A 19,178-nucleotide genomic window follows, 5' to 3' on the forward strand; every position below is an offset into this window, starting at 1 on the left:
ACTTTCGCAAGGCACTGTATATAAACTGCATTGTCTGTGAAGGGTAGACAAGACTGTTGGGCTGACGGTTTCATTATTGCAATAATTAATCAATATTAAATTAAGATGATTGTTTGAAGAAATGACCAAGTCTCTCTCAGTAAGGAATTTCCACGACAGACCTCAGACTGGGGGCGAAGGTTCACCTTCCACCAGAACAACGATCCTAAGCACACAGCCAATACAATGCAGGAGTGGCTTTGGGACAAGTCTCTGAATGTCCTTGAGTGGCCCATCCAGAACCCGGACTTGAATCCGATCGAACATCTCTGGAGAGACCTGAAAATAGCTATGCAGTGACCCTCCCCGTCCAACCTGACAGAGCTTGAGATGATCTGCAGAGAAGAATGGGAGAAACTCCCCAAATACAGGTGTGCCAAGCTTGTAGCGTCATACCCAAGAAGACTCAAGGCTGTAATTGCTGCCAAAGGTGCTTCAACAAAGTAGAGTAAAGGGTCTTATGTAAATGTGATTTTTTAAAATACATTTGCAAAAAAATCTAAAATCCTGTTTTTGCTTTGTCATTATGGGGTATTGTGTGTAGATTGATGAGGGAAAAACGATTTACTATATTTTAGAATAAGGCTGTAACGTAACAAAATGTGTAGAAAAAAAGTCTAGGGTTCTGAATACATTCCGAATGCACTGTAAATGTTTTACCTGATAAAGTTGACCTCTGAAAGTGAAAACTGAAGAAAAAACATATTTTACTACAAGAGAATGTGAAACAAATAACATTAAACAATGTTCATACCATAAGAAATGTTATAAAATTCATACAAGCACTTTTCTGGAATGAGTGTGCCCTACTCAAGGCTAATCTGACAGTATACTTGGTGAAAGGTATGCCAGTCAATGAGCCAGTGTTCTCTCTAAATAGCTCATTCCTTTTCCTCCAACAGACTATCCATGTTTTGCTGGAATGACCTGAGAGCCAATGCCCAGCAAGGTAAAATTCACCATCCACTTGATAGCTCCCATTCTGTCTTTCTCTTCTTGATGTTATCCTTTTAGGTGTAGTAGTGCTGGTGTTTCTCTCGAATAGTTGAGAGAAGTTATTTGGGAACTGCTTCACGTTATACTTTTTTCTTTAACATATTTCTGATCTGTGTTGGCTGGAAAGAGGCAGAGGGTGCTCAACCAACGTGAGTAGGGGTGCAACCTAAAAATGTGTAGGAAAAGGAAAAGGTGCAACGCTCGCTCACCATAAGAAAATTCTTAGTTTGATTAGACAAGTTTAAAGGGTTGACAGTTCAGCGTTCAATGGCCTTCTTCAGATTCTGTGTTGGTTGAAATAATGTACCTATGTGTCACCGCCCGCTGCAGCGAATCACCCAATCAGTGGCGTGGCCAGAACAGTTACCTGCAGGCCGGTGTACCTGTTAGTAGGCTAGATCTGTTATAGAAGTTGCTTTGGTGACAATGCCACATAGGCTGATGGTTAAAACGGGCACAACTTGATTATAATAAACAACATCAACAAATAAGTATTTTTATGGTGCAGTCAACATATTGGTATTACATTCTTATAAATGGGTTTTAATCATATGCTACATTCCAGTGGTGGAAAAGATACCCAGTTGTCCTAGTAAAAGATACCTTAATAGAAAATGACTCAAGTAAAAGTGAAAGTCACCCAGTAAAATACTACTTGAGTAAAAGTCCAAAAGCATTTGGTTTTAAATATACTTAAGCATCAAAAGTAAACATAATTACTAAAATATACTTAAGTATCAAAAGTAAAATTACAAATAATTTAAAATTCCTTATATGAAGCAAAACAGATGCCGCCATATTATTGTTTTTTTAATTTACAGAAAGCCAGGGGCACACTCCAAAACACATCGAACATTACAAACGAAGCATGTCTGTTTAGTGAGTACGCCAAATCAGGGGCAGTAGGGATAACCAGGGATGTTGTCTTGATAAACGTGTGAGTTGGACCCTTTTCGAGGCTTACTACATTTTAACCCTCTTATTAAAAAAACCCAGAAGTAGCTAAATCAATGGTGACAGAGGGACTTATCTTTAAAAGGTAGAGTCCTAATAACCAAGGCTGAAGGTATCTCTAGACTAACATATGGCACTCTATCTTTATATCTTGACAGTAAAATAAGCAAGGAGATAGACCAGATGCTTTTCAACTTTCTGTGGAGAAACCATACCCATTACATTAGGAAAACTGTTGTAAGGAACACTTATGAGAATGGTGGGCTGAATTCTCTGGACTTTACTACGTTAAATAATACTTTTAAGATCAATTGGATAAAATAATTCCTAAGAAGACCCACTTTTATCTTGAATTACAGTATATTCCTCATCATGTCTTCTCTACTTTTGGTGGCCTTCATGTTGTTTTGCAATTATAATATTGACAATGTTCAAGTGAAACTTTCTGCTTTTCATTGGCAGGTTTTCTTGTCATGGTCCTTAATTTATAAACACAATTTTTCTCTACACAGATATTATATATGGAATAATCGGGATATATTGTATAAAAATACTTCTTTGTTTTTATAATATTGGTTCCAAAATAATATCCTATTGGTGAGCCAACTGGTAAATGCAGAGGGTCTTTTACTCAGTTATAAGGAATTCTTATCACTTCACAAGGTCTCTGTAACACCTAAAGATTTTGCAATTGTTTTAGATGCCATTCCCTCAGGTGTTGCTTTATTATTCAGGAACGTGTCAAGACCTGACCCTCAGAGCCTACCTTCTATTGATCCTGTTGACTCATCAGTAGGAAAGATTTGTTTCTCTTTTGATCCATTCAACAACAGAGCGGTACAAACCTTGTTTCAGCAGGATGTTGTATCTATACCTTGTCATGCCTTATTGGAATGGATTTATTGATAATATCTGTTGGAAAAAAGTTTAGATGTTGCCACACACATACCTACTTGTTAACAAAATGAAGGAAGTTTCCTTTAAAATTATTCATAAATATTATCCTGCCAACCACTAAATGAAGAAGTTTAAGGAAAACATCAACTCAAATTGCTCCTTTTGTAGTGACCACCCAGAAACAGTGTTGCATATTTTTTGGCATTGTATTCATGTAAGAAAACTGTGGCAAGACATCAGTAGGATTATAATTGAACACTTTTATGAAGATCTATTGTGAAGAGATGTACTGCTTGGATTCTTTACCTACGATAGGAATAAGCTGAAACATTTCTATGTAATTTCTATGTTTTTTTGTTTATAATTTTTTTTTACCCCCTTTTCTTCCCAATTTCGTGGTATCCAATTGTTAGTAGTTACTATCTTGTCTCATCGCTACAACTCCCGTACGGGCTCGGGAGAGACGAAGGTCGAAAGCCATGCGTCCTCCGAAACACAGCCCAACCAAGCCGCACTGCTTCTTAACACAGCTCTCATCCAACCCAGAAGCCAGCCGCACCAATGTGTCGGAGGAAACACTGTGCACCTGGCGACCTTGGCTAGTGTGCACTGCACCCGGCCCGCCACAGGAGTCGCTAGTGCGCGACGAGACAAGGATATTCCTACCGGTCAAACCCTTCCTAACCCGGACGACGCTAGGCCAATTGTGCGTCGCCCCATGGACTTCCCGGTCGCGGCCTGCTGCGACAGAGCCTGGGCGTGAACCCATAGTCTCTGGTGGCACAGCTAGCACTGCAATTTCATTATTCTTTTGGCCAAATTTCATATTCACAAATGTAAATTTTACAAACGAAAAAAACCCAAATTTCTTACCCTACAAAAATAAATTGAACTGTATTTTAAGAAAATGAAATACTCTACTAACAAAAAAACATATGTATGTCCCTTAAGGTCTTTGTGTAATGTGATATTCTACCCCTTAGCTCAATTGTCCATTGTGTATAATCTATATATACTTGCGTTCCCTCATGTACTCACAGTATTGATTTGTTGTTAATAAAAATAAAATTAAAAAAGAGTTGGACCCTTTTCCTGTCCTGCTAAGCATTCAAAATGTAACGGGTACTTTTGGGTGTCAGGGAAAATGTATGGAGTAAAAAGTAAATTATTTAGGAATGTAGTGAAGTAAAAGTAAAAGTTGTCAAAAAGATAAATAGCAAAGCAAAGTACAGATACCCCCAAAAACGACTTAAGTAGTACTTGATAGTATTTTTACTTAAGTAATTTACGCCACTGCTACGTTTACTGTTCACTATCCAATTATTTTTATTTCTACTTTGCACATTCTTCCACTGCAAATCTACCATTCCAGTGTTTTACTTGCTAAATTGTATTTACTTCGCCACCATGGCCTTTTTTTTGCCTTTACCTCCCTTATCTCACCTCATTTGCTCACATCGTATATAGACTTATTTTTCGACTGTATTATTCAATAATGTATGTTTGTTTTACTCCATGTGTAACTCTGTGTTGTTGTATGTGTCGAACTGCTTTGCTTTATCTTGGCCAGGTCGCAATTGTAAATGAGAATTTATTCTCGACTTGCCTACCCCAGCCTGTTGCACAAAAGTAGAATTAAGACATCCGGGATAAATGACTCAGCTGAGCTCAATGAAGCCAAAACATGTGCGTCCAGGCTTAATTGGTTGCACAAAGACCAAGCCAGGATGAGCAGACACGGATTCATTAAGCCAGGTGAAACCAATCCTGGATAGGTGCGCGCTCACGGCTCACTCAAATAGACCCCGCCACAGATCACAGATTAACTGATTTACCATGGCAACTAGAGCCGCGTACTTTTCCCCGTCGGAAGCACAAATCCTCATGGAGGCATACGAGGAGGTAAAAGATATAATTAAGAAGAAAGGCAACACCGCCACAGTGATAAAGCAAAGAGAAAAAGCGTGGCAAAGTATTGCAGACCGCCTGAATGCGTAAGTAGTGCACAATTACACACTCACCGCTCCGCTGAAACATCACAATTACAATTCAAATATTTAATTCACATCTCCAAAAATGCAGTTGTACTGTAATTATGAAACGGTTAATTTTTTTTATTGAAATGCACTGCAGATATGAGTGAAATTGTGTAAAGTAACTCCATCACACTGTATAAAGCTATGATAAAATTTTTGATATTTTTACTGAAAACAAGACAAAAATACCAAGTAATTTTTTGCAGTGTGACTCCATTAAGTGTGTGTGTGTGTGTGTGTGTGTGTGTGTGTGTGTGTGTAGATTAAACATGAACGGGCCAAAACGGACATGGCAGCAGGTCAAAATCAAATACAAGAACATTCTGCAGAATGGTATGGTCCCTGACTAATATTTAACAAAGCACAAGCATATATTGTACCCAGAAGGTGCCTGCTCACACATTGTCTGTACTGTTTTAGCAGTGAAAAAGAATACCCACAGACAAGGCACGGGTGGTGGGTCACCAAAGGCTGACCTTACCCCAGCAGAGGACATGGCCTTGGAGCTAAATAAAGGCAGGCCCGTCTTAGAGGGGATCCCTGGGGGGAAAGAGACGAGCATAGGTTCCTCCCAAGATGCCACCCGCTTCATTCAAGGTATGTCCTTCCATCTCTACATGGGATACAACCACATTCATATTGAATCAATTTGGACTGTCTGACTTTGGTTTACCTATTGCCTTGCAGTGTCTGGCAGCACTGTGTTCCTGTTAGAGCCACCAGCACAAGCACCAGACGATGCTGATCCAGTGAGTACTCCATCAAAGGCATACTGTAGGCCTGGCATGTCTTGTCTACTAGCTTCAATATGAATCCGATTAAATGTGATAGGGTGAAGGCCCCAGTGCAGCAGCAACAGCACATGATGGAGACGATGATGAGGAGGAGACCATCTCTCTGGATTCCAGAAGGCATGAGGTATCATGTTAAGACTGTGAAAGTACTATTTACTCTACAATGGTGAGGAGTCCTCATCAAAATCAAAAAATATAATTTCTTTTACAGGACCCAGATGCTATACAGTGGGAAAACCAGCCTGGCAACATAGTGCGTATTAATAAAAGGACACCACATCCTGCCAAATTCCAGCTGCGCTAATTGTATTGTGTTCACAGAGCTCACAAGCTATCAGAAAGTTGTATGGCAACCACCTCCGGTGCCAAATAGAACTGGCAGACATAGACATTCAGTACAAGAAGAAAAAGATGGAAAATCTTGCACTGGAGTTCGAAATAAAAAAGAGGACAATTAGGAAACTGGACCTTGAAATAAAAAAACTTGAGAGGGAGGTGAGATATGCCTTCAATGTACACTGTATGCTAACTGTAACACAAATGTATTAATCATTATTTTTCTTTCCTCCCCCAGCTCCAAGAAGATGACACAGCTCAAAATAAAAATTAGGTATATTCTCGTAAAGTCAAGTGAGCCATGACATATGAGCTCTTATTGTGAGCACACAGGACGGTGGCATCTTTCTAAGGTTTTTTTTATTTTCCCAGCAATCAGTACAACCAAGTCATCGTTATAAGGCATCGCCCTCTTTTGCCCACCCCCCCCAGCACCAGGTGTGGCCACTAGCCTATATGAAGGCCCAAAATTGTGTGTTCCTTTCTGCTCTGACAATGGCATGCCCATTCGTGCGAGATGTGGTGGATGAAGAAGCACTTGTGCTGAGGAGAGCCTTCAGGTGAGAAAGGGTCTTCAGGGACCGGTTGGACCCACTGGCCTTCCCTGATGACCATCTATATGAAAGATACAGGTTTTCTGCAGATGGCATCAGGTATCTATGCAGACTACTGGGTCCCAGGATTAAGCACCGCACTGCACGGAGCCATGCACTGAGTGTGGAGCAAATGGTTTGTGTGGCCTTGCGCTTTTTTGCTAGTGGAGCCTTCCTGTACTCAGTGGGGGATGCAGAACAGCTGAACAAGGCCACAATTTGCCGCACAATAAGGAGTGTGTGTCTGGCTATCAAAGCATTAGCAGATGTCTTCATCTCCTTCCCTGGCCACAGAAGACTCTGTGACATCAAAGAGGAGTTCTATAGGATTGCAGGTAAGAGGATCTACAAATTACAGGACAACTGTTAACACATAGTAGGATACTCATTACTTTGTGTGACAGGTTTCCCCAATGTCATTGGTGCAGTGGACTGCACACACATAAGGATAAAAGCCCCCTCAGGTGCCCATGAGGCCGATTTTGTGAATAGGAAATCCTTTCACAGCATTAATGTTCAGGTGAACATAACTTTTTGATATTGTCCATTGACGAACACTCTGCATTGCCAGTGATGTGCATTGATTGGTGTAATATTCCTCATCTTATGATTTCAGATGGTCTGCAATGCTGACTGTGTGATCAGCAATGTTGTGGCAAAATGGCCTGGCTCAGTCCATGACTCCAGAATCTTTCGGGCCTCTGAAATCTATCAGTGCCTATCACAAGGTAAGCCACACAACCCCTATTTATAACCATCATGGCTGTGTCAAGAATATCACTGTGTTTATGAGGTAGTAATGATGAGATTTTGTGTTGACAGGTGAATTCTCTGGTGTGTTGCTGGGAGACAGGGGGTATGGCTGCCAGCCTTTTCTCCTGACACCTTTCACAGACCCCCAGGAAGCACAGCAGGCCTACAACCATGCCCATGCCAGGACCAGGGCCAGAGTTGAAATGACCTTTGGCCTCCTGAAGGCACGCTTTCACTGCCTTCACAAATTAAGGGTCAGCCCTGTTAGGGCATGTGATATTACTGTGGCTTGTGCTGTCCTCCACAATGTGGCCTGCCTGAGGAAGGAGAGGGCCCCCAGAGTGCCACCAGCCATGGACTGGGACAATCCGGCAATCTTCCCTGATGACGACAGTGGTCGGCTGCTGAGGGACCAATATGTGTTGAATTATTTTAGTTAGTATGTGTGCTTTCAATTTTGGTTAAATATGTCCTGCGGTGGCAGAGGAATTTGGGTTTTTTTGGGTTCGTTTTTTGACGAATTTGGCCTCTTATGATGTTTGTGCGGTATACTGTGTGTAATACAAGGCTGCAGGGAGGCTACTGCATCCATTCATTTGTCTGTTCAGTTGATGTGTATGGATTTGTCCTGCATTTATTTTAGTGTGCAGACATGCAGGGTGTGTTATACACATTCAAAGGTCTGTATATGTATCATTTTGTATAATATGCTTAGATTCTGTGCTTTCCATCTTGTAGAGTCACTGTGACTTCAGTTTTGAAAGGAGCTGATGGTTTACCTGCTTTGTTTTGTCCTTATTCAATAAAGGAACATAATGTTACACATTGTGTTTTTATATTCATATGGAATGTGTATTTGTTTATATGACAGAGTACTAGGGCCACACTGAAGAAAAAGGATAAAGTCATAAATTTATGAGGCTGGTTCTTTCTGCAGAAAAGCTACATATTGTTTTTACAGTTTTGATACTTATGACAATGTGATACTTAATATTCTGGCACATCAGCATGTCTTTGTTTATGAAACCATACTGAAGTACAATTTCACGAAATGCCCCACATCTGTCATTTTAACAACTGTCCTCCTTTAAAACAACTGGTTACAATATTATGACTTGTGTTTTTTTCCCCTCTGTGGCCCTAATATTCTAGCATTTTATATATAGCCTTATAGTCTATGGGAAACTGTAAATTATCTAATGATAGCAACATCATCTAAAAATCATTTTTTATCCAAAATCATTGAAATTAATGATCACAAACGTTTAAATAACAGTGGGTCTAGTTATATGTGATAACAATGTATAGTGAGCAGTGAAATAACTATTGGTTTCCATTTGTGGTGACTGCTGACTGACATTAGGGATGAGATTAAATAGATCCTGGAATTTAGCCTGGTCTGGAGCAGGCTAGCTCCACAGAATAAATCTCCATGGTAATTTATACCATAACATATCCTCCTGCCCCCTATCCATCTTTAGTGCAACCGGATTACGGATCAATTGAGCCAGGATCACCAAGATATCCTGGCTTAATCCCTTATCCTAGTTTTGTGCAACAGGCCCCTGGTTAAATAAAGGTGAAATAAATAATAATAATAAATAAATAAAATTCTGAACCTCGAAAACTACAATTTCTCATAATTCGGACTACAACAGACTACTCGGGCGCAGTTCTCGACACGGATGACGCACAAAGTACGGGACAGGGCAAGCGCCAGTGGAAATTGGAAAAAAAGAAACAAGATGGCAACAGTTTCAGAGCACGGGCTAAAAAGAGTAGTTTGGCAAAGTAAGTGAAACTGATTATGGCAACGTTTAGCTACTGAAAGTATCGGGCTTATTTCGAACTAATAGTTACTTAAATTATGTTATTCACTTGAACTTTTGCAAAGTTGTGTTGTTCTTCTCTGACAATGGAATGTCAACTAGCCATAACTTCTGATACGGAAGTTTGCAAACTAGCCATGTGTCCGTGGCCAAAGAGTTCCGAAATGAACTTTAGTGTGTTCAATTTTGGGTGTTTATCTACTTGGTGATTACAACTGCGATTCTTAGTTATACCATATAACTTGTTTGCACATGAATAGCAATGGGGAACCCCATCCAATTTGGTTCGTTAGCCAGCCATGTTAGCCAGATAGCTAACTTGCTAACTACCTAGCGATACCTAGCTAGTTAGTAGCCGCAGCTGTTCTGGGCAGACGGCTAGGTCATTGTATACACATCATTGGTCAGTGCACTGTCAACAAATATGAAAATAAAATGTCTGTGTGGGTTGGCTTTAGATAAGAGAAATAAGATATGTAATTGTTTTGCCGGTTAGATCATTGTGGGAGGGGGCAGCTTTCAGACAGTCTATAATAATGTAGCCTAGGGGCTGTCAACTATACAGTATTTGCGAACTGCCATTCTTCTTTCAACTAGGAATAAAGGAAACGATCATCGAGGATTGCAAGAAGTCAGAAATATGGAAGGTAGGAGGACTGGATCTGTTTATTGCAGACATTGACTGCATTCCATCACGTTACATAAAGCCCATGTAATGGGTTAAGTGCTGTATTCCCGACAGCATACTATCCAGTCATTGTTTTGATACAATACATTATCAAGCAGAAGTGTATGCTATGCTGATGACGTACATCTCTCTTGTCTCATGTGCCACGTACAACACTAACTGAATCAAAAAGGTGTCTTCATATCAAGGTCATAACATCTTTTCTTTCTCAGATATTGATATTGGACCACTTCACCACCAAGCTTCTGTCGTCATGCTGCAAAATGTCCGACTTGATGCAGGAGGGAATTACCAGTATGTGGCACTAATTGAAATGATAATTTCCATAGATGTCTAATGCTTGGCCTTGTCTCCCGTCATTAGGGATTGTAACTATGATTTCAAACCATAAATATTACTTTGGTTGTAATTGGAGAACTACATTGAAAGTGGTGGAAGTTTTCACACATCAAAGTGACGCTTCTGTTTCATGGAGTGGGGGTATAGAAACTATTAGATCCCTGTAAGGCTGTGTTTCGTTTATGTGTAAGATGAATATAAGAATGTGTCCCCACCACAGCATAAGAATAACTAACATATCGTTAGTGTAGAACTGCTTATGTACAAATAGCCCAAGGCAACTTTGAATATGTTTTAAAGGTCCAGTTCAGTCAAAAACGTAATAATAAAAAAAAGTATTTCCACACTTATTTTTTAACAATACTGTAAAATTGTGAAAATTATATTAATGCCCTTTTAGTGTAAGAGAAATTGCCCTCGGCTGAGAAGCTATTTTTGTGTCCTTTTGACCATTCTAATTGAAAACAATTACAGTGAGGTACTTCATTGTTACCCAGAAATAATTTCATATTGAGATTAAAACAGGACCTTTAAAACAGTTAAAAGTGGTATTATTGATATCTGCACCATGACCTGAAATTAAACTGAGTTTTCTCTTAGTTGTGGAGGACCTCTACAAAAGCAGAGAGCCTGTACTAGAAATGAAGGCTATCTACTTCATGACCCCGACAGCAAAGGTTCGACATTTAGATATCTGTACACCATACCCCACTTCAATATTGAAATGTCTACATTGATCATCATTACAAACAACACAATACAACTGTTATTCATGTGTACTAGGTTTGACAGTGCTGTGAATGTGTATTTGTAATTCAATATTTCCATACTGTGCTTAGTGTGTGGATGCCTTCATTGGTGACTTCAAGTTGAAACCCAAGTACAAAGCAGCATACGTTTATTTCACTGACTGTAAGTATATACTGTAGAAAGGATAATTTAGTTTTGATGCAAATCATTAGAAAAAGGTAGACCAATTTCATGAGTTGATTGTAAATTCTGGCACTATTTTTTTTCCTCTCCAGATTGTTCGGATGAGTTGTTCAACAAAATGAAACTGTACTGTGGAAAGTATATACGTGTCTGTAAGGAATTAAACATTTCCTTCTTGCCCCAGGAGTCACAGGTAAGTGGTTGTTCTTCTCAGGCTTTCTATAATTATCTGGTTTTATTCCTGACACTGACTTTTACCATGTTGGCTAGATTATTCATGGTTGTTGGTCTGTGAGTGTCTGCAGGTGCTGGACTTCAGTAGGGGAAGAAAGGGATCACAACACCCTGCAAGGGCATTACTTGAAAACCTTTATGATGTAATAATACGCTGAGGCAATCTGTCAACACTATGATTCTCTAACGGAAAATCTGAATTGTGTAACACTTGTAGGTTTCATTATATTCAAAATTCCTGTTTTATTGGGCGAGACAGTTAGATGTTTATCAGTTAAGAATGGAGGACTATGGGGAGATTTAGTCAGTTATTGTGTGTTATTGGCACCTAGTATTTGAGAGTGAAACTGAACACAATGAACTCAGTCAAAAAACCTTGGCCTTCATAAATGGCACACACACAATGACATTTCTGGATGCTCCTCTCATCCATGTGTAACATCATAATAATCCTATTATTAAATTAATCTGAGTAGAAACAAATCACCACAATACAACGTTAATTTACAAAGAATCAGTGCTACTCAAAATGTTGGTCCAAATTGAGAATGTTCTTTTTGGAATATCTGATCAGAATATGTAGATAAGGCTGCATTACATATGATCGGTGTATAGCAATCCTTTATGTTTCAGGTGTTCACTTGTGATAACCCTGGGGCCTTCCGCAGTATCTACAGCCCTCACTGTAGTCAGGACAAAGTGAAGACATTGGAGACTTTGGCAGCCCAGATCGTCACTCTCTGTGCCACGCTGGACGAGAACCCAGGGGTCAGATACAAGAAGTGAGTCAGGGAGAGGAGATAAGAGCTTCTGCTTTCTCAGTTTACACCACTTCTGACACAACTCGTTCTCCTCAGCCCCCAAGCACATTCTGAGTTTTTTATTCTTTATGGGAATATGTATTACAAAGACCGAAAGGAATTGCATTATATAACTGTCGGATATAATATTTTTACTATAAATGTCTAAAGTGTTCTGTAGTCACACCTTGATTGTTTACTCATAGGAAAGAGTGTCACTGACTTCCACAACATTTGAATGAATAATCATCATAAACTTTGTCCCCCACAATTAAATCGGGGAGGGGACTGTGGATCTGCCGCCATACGTTTGTTTGCATGTTAGTCACACACGACATCTCAGACAGCACTGGGCCGATTTGGATGAAAATAGGGTGAATGATGCGTCTTGCCATAGAGATCCAGCATTTACAAAATTACACTGATTGGCCTGAGGTGGGAGCTATAATGATTAACTGAAATTTGTTAGTCACGCGATATCTCAATTGGCCAATCATTTGTGGGGGGTAACATGTTTAATGTTGCCTTGTGTGTGTGTATATATATATATATATATGACTCTGCTGTTCTGTTACTAAGAATTTTGTTGTAAGGTGTATCAGAAACAATTGTAACAGAAAGAAACAAACAAAAAATGTTTGTTACCGTCTATGATGTATATAACTCATACATAACCATGTATTTTGTCAGGGAGACCGTGTTGGAGAACACCACTCTGGATAACGCCAAACAGCTAGCAGCACTGGTGGATTACAAACTGACTAAGCACTACGATATGGATGACAATAGCAAGAAAAAGGTGAGGCGGACACCTTGCCTGTTGTCAGCAGGGAGTTGACACAATAAATAAGGACTTAACCGAGAGCGTTAGAAAATAGCTAGAGATGACGGACACCAGCCAATAGGCTACATTAATGCCCTAGATGTTGTGTTTAGTTGGAAGGTTAGCATGGTCATTTGTGTTAGTTTGTGAGGCTAGTGAGGCCAGCCACATACTATAATAGTACGACACTACAAAATAATTGATACCTCTTTCTGTGTGTGTTGTGTTTTCCCCTCAGGGAAAAACCCAGGCCCAGCTGTTAATCGTAGAGAGGGGCTTTGACCCTGTGACCCCCATCCTACATGAGCTGACCTATCAGGCCATGGCCTACGACCTTGTCCCAATCAAGAACGACACCTACAAGTGAGAACCCAGCTCAGTCCCAGTACAGTTTTTTTTATATTCAGATCCCCATTAGCTGATGTCTTGGCGACCATTAGTCCTGTATGGCTCAGGTAGCGCATGGCACTTGCACTGCCAGAGTTGTGGGTTGGACTCCCGGAGCTCCCCAGGTTGGACTCCCAGGGCTCCCCATATATAAAATGGATGCACGCATGACTGTAAATCGCTTTGGATTAAAGCTTCTGTTGAATTGAATATATTTATTATTATTAAAAAAAATATATATATATATTATTAGTCTTCCTCTGGTCCGCTCTCCCTTAGCGACCATTAGTCTTCTTCTGGTCCGCTCTCCCTTAGCGACCATTAGTCTTCCTCTGGTCCGCTCTCCCTTAGCGACCATTAGTCTTCCTCTGGTCCTCTCTCCCTTAGCGACCATTAGTCTTCTTCTGGTCCGCTCTCCCTTAGCGACCATTAGTCTTCCTCTGGTCCGCTCTCCCTTAGCGACCATTAGTCTTCCTCTGGTCCGCTCTCCCTTAGCAACCATTAGTCTTCCTCTGGTCCGCTCTCCCTTAGCGACCATTAGTCTTCCTCTGGTCCGCTCTCCCTTAGCGACCATTAGTCTTCCTCTGGTCCGCTCTCCCTTAGCGACCATTAGTCTTGCTGTAGTTCACTCTCCCTTAGCGACCATTAGTCTTGCTGTAGTTCACTCTCCCTTAGCGACCATTAGTCTTGCTGTAGTTCACTTTCCGTTAGCGACCGTGGTCTACTCTCCCTTGAACCCCTGCCTTGTGTTCTGTTTTTTTGTTCTCACTTGTTCTGGAATGTCTGAATGGGTCAAAATAAATATGACAGACTTTCTGTATTAATTTAGAGGATAGCTGCACAGTAGCTGCTCCTAAGACATTTATACAGTAGACACAAAGTAATGTCTCTTTTGGCTGGCTATGTACTTTTCTATGTGCTGTATACTGTAAACATAGACATACATATAGTCCACCGCCATGATGATGTAAGACAAACGTTGTTCGTTCACTTGTTTCTCTGTCCAGATACAAGTCTAAAGATGGTTCTGAGAAGGAGGCCCTGCTGAATGAGGATGACCAGCTGTGGGCCAGACTCAGACACATGCACATTGCTGAGGTGTCAGAGTAAGTATCCATTTCAATTTGACATTTTTAAACCTCTGAAATAGTTATACTGAAGATAATTTGTTAACTATATGCTTTATATTCTAGACAAATACCTAAACTGGTGAAAGAAATTTCTGCCAACAAAAAACAGCCAGATGGAAAGGTAGGTGGCCATTTTAGGTTCTCCCTCCACCTCTGTTCTACATGAAACTAGAAAGATTTTCTGTATCTGGTTTTGTCCTCTCCCTCCCTTGAGTTCCCATCATTATTTTCTTCTCATCAATATTTTAAATATTTTCTAGATCACAATAAGCGGTTTATCCCAGCTTATGAAGAAGATGCCCCACTTCCGCAAGCAGGTTGCTCAGGTACGTAGCGCCAGGTGATCTGGTCCGCTCTGATTGGCTCATTCTGATTGGTCTGATGGGATTGAGTGTGATGCCTTTGAGGCCCAGTGTCATGTAGTGCTTTCTTCGATAGGTCTTTATGGAAACAATATTGTGGAAAACGGATCAATCCCCTATTAGGTGGCTGGGTTTATATGGAAATTAAAGCTGTTCACTTATACTGCCATGTGATTTTTAGAATAAAAAACATCAGCCATGTTTCAATGTCAACCACAGAAAACGGTCCATCTGAATTTGACTGAAGACTGTATGAACCACTTCCAGAAGAACGTGGAGAAACTCTGCAAAGCTGAGCAGGTATGTTTTATGCCATCTCATATGTATGGCCAAAATGCTACTGTTGTACTGTACATGTCCCTTATGTATGACCTTGTGCTTTCTGAGTGAGGTTATGTCTTCGCTGTTCTATAGGACCTGGCAGTAGGGTCTGATGTGGAGGGTGTGAAGGTGAAGGACCCCATGAGGACACTGCTCCCTGTCCTGCTGCACCCCCATGGTACCTATGACAAGATCAGAGCTGTTCTCCTCTACATCTTCAGTCTCAATGGTGGGTCTGCTGCTCTGACTCACCCTCTGCCTTCACAGTCTGTCTTTATATTTACATGTGATCATTTAGTCATTTTTATATGGCATCTATTATATTGAAATTGTAATGAGTCTACGGTTTGAAAATGGAAAGTCATTAATTCCTTATTTGCCCCTTAACTAAGGTACCGTTGGAGCTTCAGCTATAGGAATATTCTTTCAATAGAATCTCTTTTAATTTTAACTTTAGTCAAATACTCTTTTTAAAAACATTTTCTTTTTGGTTCTGAACAGGAACAACAGAGGAAAACCTGAACAAACTCATCCAGCACGTTAAGATCGAGGAGGATCGAGAGTTCATTCTCAACTGGCGAGAACTGGGAGTCCCCATCATATCTTCGGTAAGTGAGACTTCTAGGGCATACTGTACATTGTCTGCTAGATCTTAGCTGGCTCATAGCCCAGGTGGATTCTATAGTACTATCAGTGTGCATTGAATGTGGCACTTCACTAGTTTGATGTGGTTGTGTACTTTCTTTCAATTCTCCTTTTGTATCTTCTTACCTTTAAACAGGGCTTTGAGTTATTGTTATGTTCCTATTTCTCACTCTCTCTCTCCCCCTCCACCCAGCCGAGCTTCTTCCCAATGCGTAGGTCATCTCGAAGGGACCGCACTCAGGAGGAGACATACAGCCTGTCCCGATGGACACCTGTCATCAAAGACGTGATGGAGGTCAGTGTTAATGATAACAATGATAAACCGTTTCCTTATCTCGCAGAACAGAACTGTGTGACTTAGCTTTTCTCAGGGACAGGGGTAGGGAGGGAGTCACATGGCTAGGAAGGGATGGGAACCAGGGCTCATATTCACAAAGTTGGAGTGCTGATCTAGGTTTAGTTTTGCCTTTTAGATGTAGATTACATGGACAGGGTGGACCAGACCCTAGATCAGTAGTCCTACTCTGAGACATGTTGTGGTGTTCTGGGTGACAGAAATTCCCTGAATGTTAAGGATGGGTGAGTCAATGCAGTCTGTTTTGGATGTAGAAAACAGAGGGGGATAAAGGTTTTTGGGTGGCCTTAGGGTCACAGGGGGGTGGGTGGGATTAGGAAGGAAATGCGATGGGTGAGGGAAGGCCTATGATATGTCAATCGTCACTCAGTACACCGTCCCTTTCTGGGTCACTGTGCTATTTAACTCTGTCAATGGCGTCTGTGTGTAACAGTGGATCGAGGCTCTACAAGCGCGACCCATAACAATACAACTGATTCAGGATCAATTCTCCTAATGGCTGATACCAGCCTAAGTATAACTATTATGAACTAAAGCTAAGCAACACAACCAGCCTTGGACCTGCAATAAATGACAAAACGTCCTAGGCCCATTGTCCAGTAACTGCCTCCCCACCATCATGATGACTGAATACTTTTTGTGTGGTGTTCCAGGATGCTGTGGAGAACAAGCTGGAGACCAGGGAATGGCCACACCAGTCAGAGTGCCCAGCAGCCTGGAATGGCTCTGGGGCTGTCAGGTAAGATTCAACATTCTTTGTCACACAACTGCAGTTGGTGGTATTTGCTTTTGGTAAAGGGTGGTAACAAAAAAGTGCACATGATTGACATTCATAGACTAATTGCAACCCAAAGGATAGATTGGGTTTGAGGAAAGGGGTTATGGCTACTGCGTGTCAGTTACACAAGCTGATCTCTTTATAGTCTAGGTCTAGGATATGGTTCTGTTATAAATTACAACACTTACGAATACAGATCTGATTAACTAATGGAAAAAATATGATAACGTAACTATTATTAATGATGGCTCTCCGAGTGAATTCCAATCTCTGACTCACACTGACACACACCATCCATCCTTCCTTCTCTCCTCTCCCAGTGCCCGTCAGAAACACAAGGCCAGTACACAGGATGAGCGGAGGAGTGGCTCCAGGCTCATCATCTTTGTCATCGGAGGGATTAGCTACTCAGAGATGCGCAGTGCCTACCAGGTCACACAGTCCGTCAAGTCCTGCGAGGTCATCATAGGTGTGTAACAACAGCAGCAACTCTACGTGCTGTGCTGCAGGGCAGCGTTGGTGAATCTCAATCTCTTGTTAGTTGCATCCTCTCTCATCGCCTCCAATGTGATCTTCTCCATTGCAAGAAGAGAACACAGAATTGAAGACTTTTGTAGAGTCAACCAACCATTCTCATTGTCCTTAACTACAGCCCAGTAACTGGACTACTGCTTGACACCCCCTGCTGTAAATAAATGGTAGTACAAAAACAGGAGGTAATGAATGGAAAAATAAATGCTGTACAGTATGGTTCAGTCTTGAGCAGGGGTACATCTTTCACTGGGGACGGGGGCCACATTTTGAAATTGCATTTGTCTCACCCAGTTTTATAATTGGAATGTGATGCAAAATGGGGCAACTGGGTAGGCTGTTTTGGAGAGTTTATCCGATTGGATAAAAAAAATATATATATAAATATATATATATATTTTTCTAAAACCAAAGTTGCGCCCCTGGTCTTGAGTGTCAGGCAAAGTAACGCTACAGAATGTTCTTCATCTGTGTGTCTTTTTATTTTATTTAAAAACGTCATTTTTTTTCTTCTCCAGGATCGTCCCACATTGTGACCCCCATGGAGCTCCTAGATGATATTCAGGCCCTGAGTAAACCAACCACCACCAAGGAGACCTTTACAATAGTGAAGGAGTGACCCACCCCGTACCCCTTCCCCAAACATAACACCCTCCCCCAAACCTGAGCACAGAGCACTCAACTTCATCAATGGAAGACTGAAGGGAATTCATATTCTAGAGTTTAGTCATTAGCTATGTGTATTATTAATACTTAACTTTGGAACCTGGTGCATATTTGTAACATAACCGTTGTGCCCTACACTAAAGTGCATTTATTACCTTTTTATCAAATCTGTGTGCGTGTGCGTCTCTAATGGCACCCTTTATTCCATAAAAAGTGCACTACTTTTGATTAGGGCCCATAGGGCTCTGGTCAAATGTAGTGCCCTGCTGGGGAATAGAGTTCCATTTGAGATGCACCCTGTTTTTTTTTTTTCTCGCTTTAAAACACTCAATGTTCCATGTTGGAAAGCTTCTGAGAAATGCTTAGAGATGTAATTTGGATAAAATATATGGAGCTAAGATAATGTACATATGATGTAAGCACTGTCTGTCTGCTGCTAGCTAAATCCTCTCTCCCCTCCATTACTGTTTATTTTGTCATAGATGATTTACATTTTCTTGTATTGAACTGCTGATGAATAAATGGCCGACATGGTTCAATGGTGTCTGATTATTATTTGGAGTGATACTCACTTTGCACATACACCCCCTCACTTACTCAAAATACAATGTGCACCTCTTTGGGTCCCTGGGAACAGGATTGAGAACCACTGCTCTAGAGTCATCTACTGAAACACTCATATATATATATATATATATATTTAAACATGTATGATTCATCACCGATAGCATCAATAATAGAAAGTTGATCTAGGGTGATACTGGCGATTGGCAGGTTTTGAGGAGACATATGAAGCATCTGAATAATGAAGACAAAGAAACAGATCAGAATGCTTAATCAGAACAACAGTAATGTGATCCTCTGCAGCACATGTACTCAAAGCCAATCCTCTCCAGTGGGCTGCTACAGAAAGGAAGCAGAGGTTCTATAGAGAAGGCAATAAGCGCAGCAGGGTTTTC

General features: G+C 40.8%; 1 protein-coding gene across 1 annotated transcript; it reads left to right on the plus strand.

The window, feature by feature from the left end:
• The first annotated feature begins 9,079 nt into the window (after positions 1 to 9,079).
• stxbp3 (syntaxin binding protein 3) lies at positions 9,080 to 18,758 on the plus strand. The gene is made up of 19 exons (XM_021604573.2): positions 9,080 to 9,189; positions 9,825 to 9,874; positions 10,128 to 10,209; positions 10,855 to 10,931; positions 11,094 to 11,166; positions 11,280 to 11,380; positions 12,055 to 12,203; positions 12,912 to 13,020; positions 13,283 to 13,407; positions 14,439 to 14,537; positions 14,625 to 14,682; positions 14,822 to 14,887; positions 15,143 to 15,223; positions 15,338 to 15,473; positions 15,746 to 15,852; positions 16,083 to 16,184; positions 16,898 to 16,983; positions 17,343 to 17,491; positions 18,072 to 18,758. The coding sequence occupies exons 1-19, from the start codon at positions 9,084 to 9,086 to the stop codon at positions 18,170 to 18,172; spliced, it is 1,857 nt and encodes a 618-aa protein (XP_021460248.2). The 5' UTR covers positions 9,080 to 9,083; the 3' UTR covers positions 18,173 to 18,758.
• The last annotated feature ends 420 nt before the right edge of the window (positions 18,759 to 19,178 follow it).

Source organism: Oncorhynchus mykiss, chromosome 5 (genome assembly GCF_013265735.2).
Source record: "Oncorhynchus mykiss isolate Arlee chromosome 5, USDA_OmykA_1.1, whole genome shotgun sequence".
Taxonomy (NCBI): domain Eukaryota; kingdom Metazoa; phylum Chordata; class Actinopteri; order Salmoniformes; family Salmonidae; genus Oncorhynchus; species Oncorhynchus mykiss.